This window comes from Anabrus simplex, chromosome 7 (assembly GCF_040414725.1).
Source record: "Anabrus simplex isolate iqAnaSimp1 chromosome 7, ASM4041472v1, whole genome shotgun sequence".
Lineage (NCBI taxonomy): Eukaryota > Metazoa > Arthropoda > Insecta > Orthoptera > Tettigoniidae > Anabrus > Anabrus simplex.
The window spans coordinates 187528864-187541962 of record NC_090271.1 but is presented as its reverse complement, the minus strand read 5'-3'; the positions used below and the strand labels follow the sequence as shown (position 1 = coordinate 187541962).

The window sequence follows — 13099 nt, the reverse complement described above, 5'->3', positions numbered from 1 at the left end:
TTTTAATGTGTAAGGTGGTAATAGCTAAATTGTAACAAAATTGTGCATGTAAAACAATTTGGATTGCAACGTATTTAAATATAAGTAAGAACAGCTAAAATGTAATCACTATTTTAGAATATACTAGAATACTCCCATCGCCTAGTATGGAATGCATATTTGTTTATTTTAACTTGCAACAAAATCTGTTCGTAATTATGAATGAACAGGTCACAATCATTCCACCTGATGCTACGTCCCTTACTCAACCCCTGGATGTACATGTTTTCCGTTAGTGGAAGAAGTTCACCAAACGTTTTTGTGAGCGAGTATTATTACACAACACTGATACTAATTTCCAGAGCCGTAACGCTTACATAGCCTTTATGCGCTTGTCCATAATAATCAGCTCAGTGCCCCTATAGTAATAACAAAATTAAGCATGCCTGGAAGAAAGCTACATTTCCTGTTGAATGCGATGACTTTGATGCTCTTGACAATGTTATCTGTGGCACGGAAGGTTCGAGTTGCTCAACTCCTACCTGCACAATACATCTTCATCCAACGTGCTTATTGTCGTTTGCAGATGTGCTTAGCAGATTTCTACATCAAGATCCACAAACGTATTTAAATATAAGTAAGAACAGCTAAAATTAGTAGAATAATCACTATTTCAGAATAGAATACTCCCATCCCCTAGTTCCGGATTACCTGGAATTGAGGAGAGAGTAATAATTTATTGCAAACCAAATTATTGTATACATGCATAATTGTGTTACAATTAATTTATCTAGTACTATCTTAGATATTAAAATTACGCCTACTCACTAATAATACCCGATCTCTAAATTGTTGTGTCCAAAATGTTTATTTTTGTCCTAGACGTTGATATTGTCATTTAGTCTAGGACAGTAGGTATCTTACCCCAATTAATTCGTGTTTAATTCGGCAGCCCTGAAAATGGTTTTCCGTGGTTTCCCTTTTTCACACCAGGCAAATGCTGGGGCTGTACCTTAATTAAGGCCACGGCCGCTTCCTTCCCACTCCCAGCCCTTCCCTGTCCCATCGTCGCCATAAGACCTATCTGTGTCGGCGCGACGTAAAGCAACTAGCAAAAAAAAAAAAAAAAAAATTAATTGTGTCACTAGTCTGAACAATGTTACACTTAGCTTACAGTAGACATTATGAATGAATGTCTAAATGGATGATTTGCCTGACTGGGTTATACTGCATGAATGTATCGTGAATGAATAAATGAATGAATGAATGAATTCATGAATTAATAAGTGATTGAATGATTTAATGTGTTCTCCGCTTACATCTACGGAACTCCCGCAGATATGGTGAGAACATTCCATGAGGATGGATGCATGACTGAATGAGTGAATGGATGATTAATACATGAATGCAAGAGTCAATGAACGAAGTGAATTCATGCATGCATGAAGAAAGGTCTCTCTCCCAGTCACGGATAACCACCAACTAGGGTGAGAGCTTTTATTATCGGATGAGTAATTGGCTTGAATTAATGAATACATTAATGGATGGATCAATGAATGAATGGTCTCAGCCCACAGCTACGGAACTCCAGCAGCCGAGGAAGAAACATTTAATCTATTGTAATCATATTCACTATTATTTCATAGCTCATTTTCCTGTGGCGTATTAAACATTATACTAGTATTTGCCTACAGTCATGGGCAGCTAAAATAGACACAATACGTATTGATTACAGCTGAAATTTTCATCATATTCCATTTTATACCATTATCAGTCAAGCATTTCGCGAATATCCCTTTTATGTATTAGTTCCAAAGGGTTCGATAATAACTTCCTGTCTATTGTGCGTATATATACATGCACAATTTATTCTCTGTATATTCAAAATTCAAATATCTTAGTAAAGTTTTCTTCAGTATTGCCTTGATTAATGAGATCTATGGCAGTTCAAAATGATACCGTATGTTAATTTTTCAGAGGCTCCATTGTAGTTAGTAATGCCGCAGGCTACACTATTGAGATGAACTAACAATCTCGAACATGTAGGCTACATAGAAACTAAGACCTAAACTCACTATGATGTCTCTTGTTATTTATCAACAGTAGGTAATATTTGAAATCTCTGTATGTTAATTAGAAGGCTTATTTTCAGGCTTATTTTTTGCAATTGGCTTTATCTCGCACCGACACAGATAGGTCTCATGGTAACTTTGGGGCAGGAAAAGCCTAGGAGTGGGAAGGAAGCAGCCGTGGCCTTAATTAAGGCCCAGCCACAGCATTTGCCTGGTGTGAAAGTGGGAAACCACGGAAAACCATCTTCAGGGGCTGCCGACAGTGGGATTCGAACCCACTATCTCCCGGATGCAAGTTCACAGCTGCGCGCCCCTAACCTCACGGCCAACTCGCCCGGTAGGCGTGTAATTATAAAATGCTCCAGCAATTGTAGCTAACTGTCAAATGCATCTAATATTTTGCAATGAATCACACTGTTATCGGAAATAGATATCTTCGGAGGTACGAGATAAGTTATAATTCTTGTAGTTAGTAATAATGCAGAGGCAAACACAGACCTTAGAATACCAAAAACAAGCAAACAAGAAGAAAAAACGAAAGAAAGATAGAGGATGATTCTCCGTAGTTTCTCTCTTTCACATTAGGTAAATGTCGAGGCTATTAACTGAGGCTACAACTATTTTCTTCCTGGTTATATCCCTTTCCTATACAAGCGTTTTCGAACATCTATGAGGTACTGCGACTTTAAACACACAAAAGACTTCATTTTATGAAATGAAATGGCGTATGGCTTTTAGTGCCGGGAATGTCCGAGGACATGATCGGCTCGCCAGATGCAGGTCTTTTAATTTGACTCCTGTGGGCGACCTGCGGGTCGTAATGACGATGAAATCATGATGAAGACAGCATATACACTCAGCCCCCGTGCCAGCGAAATTAACCAATGACGGTTAAAGTTCCTGACCCTGCCGGGAATCGAACCCGAGACCCCTGTGACCAAAGGCCAGCACTCTAACCATTTAGCCATGGAGTCGAACACTTCAGTTTAGTTTTTAATTTTTGGCATTTTCAGCTCTTTGAATGACATTTCTGTAGCATTCGACTGTAATTTGCAATCGTGGCGTACAGTGTGTTTTCCTTTGTTTCACTCCTCAAGTTTTTAAAAGTTTCCCTAACACTTTTCATTCATTTCATCACTAAGAAATCTAGGACATAGTTTAAGTGAAATATAGCTTTCTACCCTTTTCAAAACTTAAGATTTTAAAATGGTCATCTTTATCTTAACAATTATTTGTTGGCAAACTTCTGATCAACTGAAAAATATCGGCCGTGACCCATTTTTAACGTACTCCTTATTTAGACTTGTCCAAATATTATCCGCACCTCACTGCTGTTATTCTCGACCAGGGTGCGAAATCAGAAAGAAATGGTTGGGGCGAAGGGGAGGAGGAATATAGGGATTAACTACTAGTGTTTATTTCAGGCAGTTTTTCGCGGGGTGGATGGAGGGGGGTGTATAAATTTCCCCTGTAATTTAATTACCCCATCCCCCAGAAAATGTAAATTTAAGATCTTTTTGTTTGAATCTTGTTGTTGTAACGAGAATGATAAGCATTAAAACGTTATGCCAAACAGCTAAAAAGTTTATGAGAGACTCTCACCTTCTTAAGAAAACGAGGAGCGATTTGTCCTGATTTATTCCTTTATTAGTGGAACCTTCGTCTATCAGGGCTAAGTTTTGACTGAAACAACTTGTCGGTTTGTACACTGCTTAAGTGAACATTGTTCTATTGGCTACCTGTCGGAAACACACCATCTCCAAGAAGTACAGGAGAGGTGTAAGCTCGAGCTACTTAGAGCAATGACAAAGGAGGGCTTCAAGTAATTTATATTTTTGCCCGGGTTTCGGATTGACTTGTCAGAGTGAAACATGAATAATAGGCTGCAGGTCCGGATCGCCACTGCTGACTTGTTTTTTTGCTCAAGCCATTTGAATTATTGCTGATGTTTTCATGAAGATATGTACAGTAAAAATCATGAATTTCAGTAATAAATTGTATGTGTTCTACATTTTCCTCATTATTTCATAATGAAAGAATTATCCCCCCCCCCGGACAATTTTAGTGGTGAGAACCTGTGAGATAAAATCGTCGGTGGGGGGGGAATCCCACCCCCCCGCGATTTTGCACCCTGTCCTCGACTATTTTACTCTCCAAGCTGAAACATTCGTCTACTTACTGCTATATTTCATTCCCTAATCACATTGTTGTCGCCTCATCTTAATAAAGTCAACTGTTAAAACAACGGACTGGTATTCCAAGGAACCACAATGGTCAGAAAAATTAAGAAAAAGAAGAAGAAGACGTTTTACACAATTTTTAAGTTATACGAATCGTTGCTTTAAATGTGTATTTGGTGAATATACTATATGGATGATTAAGCAATTCATTTATGAATTAATTTGTTTAATTATCTCCTCCATCTCCTTCTCCTCCAAGACTGTTAACTTTTGTCAGTAACACGTAGCATAAATGTACAGAATGTGATAAAGTAGGCTGTGGATTATGGTTGTGGTCGCGCCTGTGATGAATACTGTGTTAGGGATATATTTCATCTCTACGATCATCGACGGAGCAGAAATGTATCCGCCGGGATGAGTGGCTCAGACGGTTGAAGCGCTGGCCTTTTGACCCCAACTTGGCAGGTTCGATCCTGGCTCAGTCCGGTAGTATTTGAAGGTGCTCAAATACGACAGCCTCGTGTCGGTAGATTTACTGACACGTAAAAGAATTCCTGCGGGACTGAATTCCAGCACCTCGGCGTCTCCGGAAACCCTAAAAGTAGTTAGTGCGACGTAAGGCCAATAACATTATAATTAGAAATATATCTGGCATACCAATCGCATAAGCCTAATATACATGCATATCAATGCGAATAAATGTGTACGAAAATATATACTGCAAAAAGTTTGGGTTCGAGCCCCACTGTCGGCAGCCCTGAAGATGGTTTTCCGTGGTTTCCCATTTTCACACCAGGCGAGTGCTGGGGCTGTACCTTAATTAAGGCCACGGCCGCTTCCTTCCACTTCCTAGGCCTCTCCTATCCCATCGTCGCCATAAGACCTATCTGTGTCGGTGCGACGTAAAGCAAATAGCAAAAAAAAAGTTTGGAATAACAGGGATGCAGTACAATAATACAGTTACAAAATGTAGTTTATTGCATTGCAGAGACACAAAACCTGGAAATGTAAGCTTTACAAACTCAAACGTTTTCCTTTCAATATCAAACGCAAAAAACAGTAATAATGAAAATGTTGCAATTTGTGGGTTTTCTGGTTTAAGTGGAAGTACCATTCTGGCTCAGTACCATTTATGGTGTCCTCTGATATGCTGTGGCATGCTTGCGATCAGTACGTTGATGTCGTCTTGAGGAACAGGGTCCCATTTCATCTGGACATCTCTAATGAGGTCTGAGAGTGTCTACGAAGGTTGTGGATGATCAGAAACAGTCGCTTTCAACCTGTTCCATGTATGTTCGATGCAGATTATGTCCGACGAATTAGATGGCCAACTTATGTGGTTGATACCGGTTTCTCTCATTAAGTTCCTCACTGATTTACTTCTATGAGGGCGAGAATTGTCGTCGACGAAGATTAATTTAGTGCCATACCATCCCTGAAGGTTTGCACAAATAGTTGAAGAATTTCACCGTCGGGCGTTTAACGTTCCTCGAAATGATACCGCAGTTGTACGACGGCAGTGTCATAATTCTAGTCTAAAACATTACACCACCACCTACAAACACATGAACCTCTTGAACATGCTGGTACTTTCCACCGGACCTTTTACGTCTCCACACCCTTTGCCGTCGTGTATCTGACCTAAATGATATCCGTGTTTCATCCGCAAACATGACATTACGCCATTCATCCAATTGAGATGTTGGATGGCCCATTTTCTCCTCTCAACAAGATGACAATTCTCTGGTGGAATACGTCGTATCCGTCGAAATTACCTAATATGGGCACTATGGAGCTGATTGCGTACAGTTCGTGCAGATACGTTCACCCCGGTTGCCGTCTAGAAGTCATCACTAGAATCCGGATTACTAGGTACTGATAGGTTAGAATGCAAACTTACTTAAGCCAGTAACAAGTATACCCTACACTGTACAACGGTTATGCTATAAGATTTGCATAGATATTAGGGGTACAGCCTATAGAACTCCTTGAATTTATGCTACTCTTCCTACATTGTGGTACAACGGGTTGCATCACACTTCCTACAAACCAAATTACTTTGCATTCTAACCTATTACCACCTAAAAATCCGAGGTATAGTCATCACGTAATGTTGAACAGTCGAAGTGGTCTTCTCTGTGCTGTTTGTTATACGGATAGCCTATACTGTCCTTGACATGGCGTTGTCACCCTCGGTCGACCTTCCATCGGCCTGTAAATGTCAGAATACCTTTTCCTCGTTTTTAAGACTGCACTTTAGGTAAACCCTACGGTACGTGATAGTGCTGCTTAAGTACCTCAGTCTGAATCAATGCCATAATTCTGGCTAGGTCAAGTAGGGAAATACGCATTCCAAATGAAACGTGAATACTAGCTGAAGATCGTAGCGCACTGTATATACTACTACACCAGTCTTCACCTGAACATAATTCACCCCATGGCTAATACAGGCCATAGGGAGCGACATTTGCTGTATTGTAAACAATTAATCGAATTACTTGTGTGTATACAGTACTCTCTACCACCCCCAACAGAACTACGTACGCCCTACTCCATAAAGTTTTTTTAATCCCACAATTTTCCAAACGTAGTTTTTAAAGTTTATAGTTCCCCAGAAGCTTATTCTCTGATTCTTTAAGCCTGAAATGTATATTTGACTGTAAACAAACAAGAATAAGACAGCAGATTCTCAGAATATCATTTCATGCTCAGCAAAACCTCACTACATGCCAGCAATGAAGTCTACACTGTCCCTTCACTATTGTTATTTCGTCTCGGTGTTTTCCAAATTCGTACGTCCTCATCGCCAGATGTTTCATTCCACGTTTGTGTCAATGTCATACACCTGTCATTGTCATATGTTACGTACAGATGTTATGTGACCCTTCTTAGACTGATTCTGGTGTTTCGGTCAGCTTCCGCAACGAACGCTAGCGCTGTGGCACGTCCGGGGAGCCATCTGGTGACGAATGAACGTACCATTTCTTCTTCTATTATAAAGTCTAAATTTCAAAAAGTCATTGTTTAAGAAGCCTTTCTGGTGGACAGTCGAGATTTTCTTCTGATGACGCAGAGCGCAATTATCTGCGAAACGTAAAGAATTTCACCTTATTTTCTTGACACGGCATAAGCCCAAAAGCCTATACAGTGTCATGTCTACACTGAATGTTACAGTGTAAATGTAATCAATAGGTGATGGATAATGCACATCATCAAATCACTGAATGATACTGATGAAAATTAAAATTTGTTTCCCTGCGAATGCTGTCAGAAAAGGATCAAGTTTAGAAAACGAATATTAAACACATGGAAACATATAAAAGAACGATCTATAAATATACAGGATAACCCGGGAGGAAAGGGAATATTCTAGGATGTGACAATACCAGTCATTGTGTTCAAAAATGTTCATAAACATAGGGTCAATATGAGAGGTTGTCGAGATAGCGCTGTTCGAATGTAAACATTGATAACCATTTAAATTAAATTCCTTGTCTTAGTTATATTTGTATTATTGGTAGTATTCCCTGGTTACCAAGGTCTCCCGACCTCAACCACTTAGGTTATTGCTTACGGGGTTGGGTGAAGAGCGAAGTACACAGAAGAAAAGTTAATACATGGGACGAATTGCTCGCTTGCATAATAGAGGCTTTTGCTGGCGTACGGGAATGGCACGATGATTTACGACGGGCGACACATCCTATTCCACAGCGAGTTGACGAATGCATTGAGGTCTATGGTAGGATCTTTGAGAACCTTTTGTGAAATCAGTGTCATTGGACCACAAAATGATACGACATGAAACAAAATTGTTGTATATTGTAATATTTGTATTACTGCCATGGAAAAATAGAAACATAAAAGCAATTAAAAACTAATATTATATTCTCAGGTTGTCAATATTTATATTCAAACGGGGCTACCTGGACAACCGTCTCATATTGACCCTATGTTGATATGAACTTTCTTGATCACAATGACTAGTACTATCATATCCTAGAATATTGTCCTTTCCCCCGGGTCACCATATACATGTGTTCCCTTGCATCTGTGGATATTGTACCAAGGTTGTTCGAAATAAGCCGTGTATGTTTTTAAAGGTAATTTTACACAATAAAGTGCAAGTAACAGCGCCATTTTACGATGGTATATGTCACAAAATTTCACCAAAGGAAACACCCACGGCATTGTATCCGAGAATACATTGGTATCATATTTTTGGATCCTCCTATGAACAATTGGTTACTTACTGGAGAGCTGTCCATTTCGGCCGGGAGTAGAGTGGGTCAGCGAGCTGTCGTCTTTGGTTACCCGGCGGTCCGGCGGGCTGGCGACTGCAACAATACCACAATGTCACTCTTCACAGTAGAGTAAGACTAAAAAACAAGGATTATGATAACGTTACAAGCTGTCTTATACTCATAACATTATGAAATATTTTATAAGCTGACATAATGCAGGAAATACTTTGCTAGTAGTTTAACGTCGGGCTAATTGAGGTAGATTTTTCTGTGTTTTAAGAGAAGTGCAACTAGGCAACCATTCACTACTAAGACTGATCAATGGGAAAACAGAAGAGCGCCATATCCTCGAAGAATGAAGATATCGGCAACAGAAAGTGAAGGGCCACGAAGGGCGTGAAAATGAAAGACTACCTAGGCCTGATAAGCCTCGTCGATGTTGGGATTCGAACCCACCAGGCCGAGTGTATTCAAAGTGCCGACCACACGACACTTCGCAATCTGCAGGTCTTCGGGCCGAGTAGCTGTCGTTTGGTAGGTCAAGGCCCTTCAGGGCTGTTGTGCCATGGGATTTCGTTTTGGTTTTTATCAAACTTCCCTTGGTCAGGAATTGTTCTCTTTCGACCCAGATGGAGTTCTTCGTAGCCTTTCCCTCTCTTTTGCTGATATCGTACCTTCATTCTTTCAAAGGTTGTCACTATGCCATATATCCCCTGATTGGTGTTTAGAGAGAGTGGTTGCTCGGTTGTACTTCCTATAAACTAACCACCACCACCACCACCACCACCACCACCACCACCACCACCACCACCACCGTTCTATTTACATGTAATTCATTTCAGTGTTCATTTTTTAACCTTCTTGCTTTTTTAACTTTTACAACAAGAATTACAATTAGCTGATGGAAATTCAGTAAAACATATGTTTAAGCATAGTACTGATGCTTTGAGGAACTAAATGTTTGTTCAGATATATGCACAAATTTTTGTACAGTATGCATAATTAACAATTTCACCTGAAGCCAAGCATTACATGTTTATGAAAATTTGTATGTGATTATTTTTCCCCTCATCTCTATATCAGGTAAACTGACAATGTGTTTCGTTTTACAGTAACATAACACATTTTAAAACTGGCAGGAAATGTTTTAACATTGTAGCATGTCTAATATATGCTAGAGACTATTTTCTACTTCAACAATATGAATACTCTAAGGATTAGTTTCAAGATTTTACGCTATTCAATCTACGCAACTAAATCTTGAAGTTACGTTTGTTGACTAATGAAGTTCATGCTTGCACTACAAAGCAAACAGTTTTAGTTTATTGCTTCCTAGACTTTACATTTCTACAATATCAAACCAGACCACTCTCCACAGCACTAATATACTGTACTACTCAGCAGCCACACATGCAATTGTCCAGGAAAGGAAGAAGGTTCGTTAATTAATGTGAAAAGTGTGGTATATTAAATTACTGTATATACAATGTGCTTTTGTAACGATTTTCATTTTCATTTCATAGTAATTTCTCTAGTGTTGGTTTGGGTTATTATTGTGGTAGGCCTAAAACAATGATATTAATATTTTACAAAATTATTAAAAGTGAGAGGAAGAGTATTTCCGGTCTCTCCAGGAATGAAAGTATCGGTCACGGGAAAGGAAGACGGGAGAATCAAATACACTCTAGGCCTGGTAAATCTAATACCGATGGATCATTTATTCATTTTTAGAAACAGCTTATTGAGGGCCATTTACACTAATAATACTAACGAGGGAACACATACATGTGTTACACTCGGATCCGGTTGTAATTGGTTAGGAATATTCGTGTAAGGCTGTAGAATGCTAAGGTGAAACCTGCATGTGCCTAGCGCAAGTTTGAACGCCAACATTGAACAAATAAATAGTCGTAAATTTAAAAGTGCCGCGGGAGTATCTGGGTGTGGCGGAGAGGTAGGGAGGAGCGAAGCAGCGGACGTTAGCAGCGTATAGTCGGGCTGCTCGCTCGAGTCGAATGAATGACCACCCACCCCCACCCTCCCGAACACTCTTCTTTACTACACCGCACTTCGCACATACCTCGTATCTTCCCGATTAGAAACGTCAAAGCAGATCAAAAGGTGCACATTGATTAGTCGTCCGATGAGACTACGTTCTTACAATGACAGGAAAAGTATGAGGTTCTTATAGTCATGTTTATGACTGGTGACTATATTTACTTTAACCAAATATGGTAGTAATTGATTTTTTACACCTAGATACAACAAAATGCCCACTACGGAAGTCATTCAATCCGTGGAATGTAGTAGTGTGCCTTCAGAATTGTTTTGCAGAGTGTGACAAAAAAAGACACGCCATTTTCTGAAGATGAAAGGAATTTGGGATTGGAATTATATCGTAAGTAGATCAATTTATATATATTTACTTTTACGAGAAAAACAAGCGTTCACAGGAATTGCATTCTTGTCTCCATTTTACAGGTCTAATTGCCGACAAGGTTTTGGATACCGATGTGACAGTCGAACTGGATGGCACATTGGATATGTCAGATGATTTTGTTTTCGAGGAAGACAATATTGAAACACCGTTATTTGACCTCGTCTCCGAAAATGTTGCTCCTAACCCTGAATCCACAACAACGGCTGAACGATGCCTAATCCCAATAACTAATAAGAAGAAGGTCATCGAATACTGGCGAAACAAACGTGGGAAACAGAGGAGCTTCGCATCAGTGAAACACAGGTTTCGTAAATTAAAGTGCCGGGAAGAGATTTACAGGTCGGAGCAACAATTGGAAAACGGTGGCACAATGGGAGCAAAAAAATGAATTTGTTACGAAGATGACATATCAAAAGTTCAATGAAAGTAGACAACGAAACAAAATTGTTCACGATTAAATATTAAAAATGGGCTTTAAAGTACACTCGTCTAGTTAGCTACGGCACGTTTCGAGCGTCTCATTCCTGGGTAATGAGTTTTAAAAAGAAATTCAAAACTGGATCAAGAAAGATTTGCAAATTCGTATCTAAAATGTACCAATTTGAAAAATAAGATACCAATTGTAACACGACACTGTTTGTGGAAGACGTGTCGCAATTTATAGAAAGTCACGGCCCAGAGTATGTGTTTAATACCAATTAGTCTGGTTTTCATGAAGAGTTTCATTCTGGCAGGACCCATAATGAACGAGGAGAAAAAGTCGTATCAGCGGAAGCACAATCTATGAATTCACTAACTCATAGCTACATAATACAGCCAATAATTTCGGCAGATGGACAATTCCTGCCGAAGTTTCTAGTGGTGTTGAAAGAAAAAATGGCAAATTTTGTCATAATATAGAAAAAACTATTTACCGCACCAAATGTGTACACTTTGCCTTCAAAGTCTGGAAAATTGACCAAAGAACTTGTACAGAAATGGTTACGGGATGTTTATTGTGAGCTAGTACCAGAGTATAGTGTTTTAGTTCTTGATTCCTGGACCGGACAGAAAAAGAAAATATTTTAAATGCTAAAATTGGGAGTAAGAAAATCATTATTATTCAAAAAATTCCGAAAGAAGCCACTGGACTTATCCAGGCGTTAGATGTTTTGGGCTTCCGCATTTGGAAGCAATTTAGACGTATTTTGTACGATTTAATTTTGTACATATAAGGAACAACCTATAAAAGTGCATTCTTTGACGCACAACCAGTTCTACTCGCCGCGTTTTCGTAGCATGTGGGAGTACAGTTGGTATAAATGTGGCTAGGTTAACAAGAAACCTTCACAATTTGTTAATCCATTCGATTATTGTTTCAATGAAGAGCCTTCCTATAATCAATATAATACTTGTGAAAGCGACAGCGCTGTAAGATGTGCATGGTGCACACAATATCTGTGCCATGTCCACTTTTTTTTTGTAAACAATCACTATTGCACTATTTACAACGAGTAACAAGAACTCGGGCGTGAATTTTTCAAACCTCATTGGCATCGTTGTTCAAACATCGTCCTTTGTACACTTGTTTCATGTGCTGTGTTCATATTTACGCTTTGCACATCTGATCGGAAAGTTGAGGGGAACGCGCTAACTATATGCTGCCTGGCTGCTAGCGCAGCTCGACACAGCCCGGTTGGCTCACGTCCTCTGCTTCGCTCCTCCCTACCTCTCCGCCACACCCCGATACTCCCGCGGTACTTCTGATTTTACGACTATTTATTTCTTCAATTTTGGCATTTAAACTTGTGCTGGGCACATGCAGTTTACACCTTAGCATTCAAATGCCTCCCAGGAATATTGCTACCAAATTTCAACCGAATCCGTGTGTAACATATGTATGTGTTCCCTCGTAAGTATAAAAGATAATAATTGGTATTAACAACAATATTAAGCATCAACAGTAAAGTTTTAACAATAACAATGTAACAACAATGGCAACGATAACTGGCAAGGGTTGGTTACAGACTTAGGAAGAAGAAAGTTATTTGGTTGGAAGGACGGAAGAGGACCTGGAGAGGACTTCAAAGTAATCTTTTGTGTTTGAAGGATGCGAAAGGTATGAACATGTCAATATCGGGTAGTGAGTTACCAAGGGTAGGGAGAAAGTGGAAGATAGAGCGTTGTTGTAAGGTTAGACGCGGGCGG

The 13099-nt window shown here is 39.5% G+C and overlaps 1 protein-coding gene across 1 annotated transcript in view; it reads right to left on the bottom strand.

The window, feature by feature from the left end:
• Window positions 1-13099, bottom strand: part of LOC136877773 (dual specificity calcium/calmodulin-dependent 3',5'-cyclic nucleotide phosphodiesterase 1A) — a 373065-nt gene that overhangs the window by 277138 nt on the left and 82828 nt on the right. The window contains exon 3 of the mRNA XM_068228741.1: window positions 8482-8565. Coding sequence (XP_068084842.1) covers window positions 8482-8565 — 84 coding nt within the window. The remainder of the gene's footprint in view (window positions 1-8481; window positions 8566-13099) is intronic.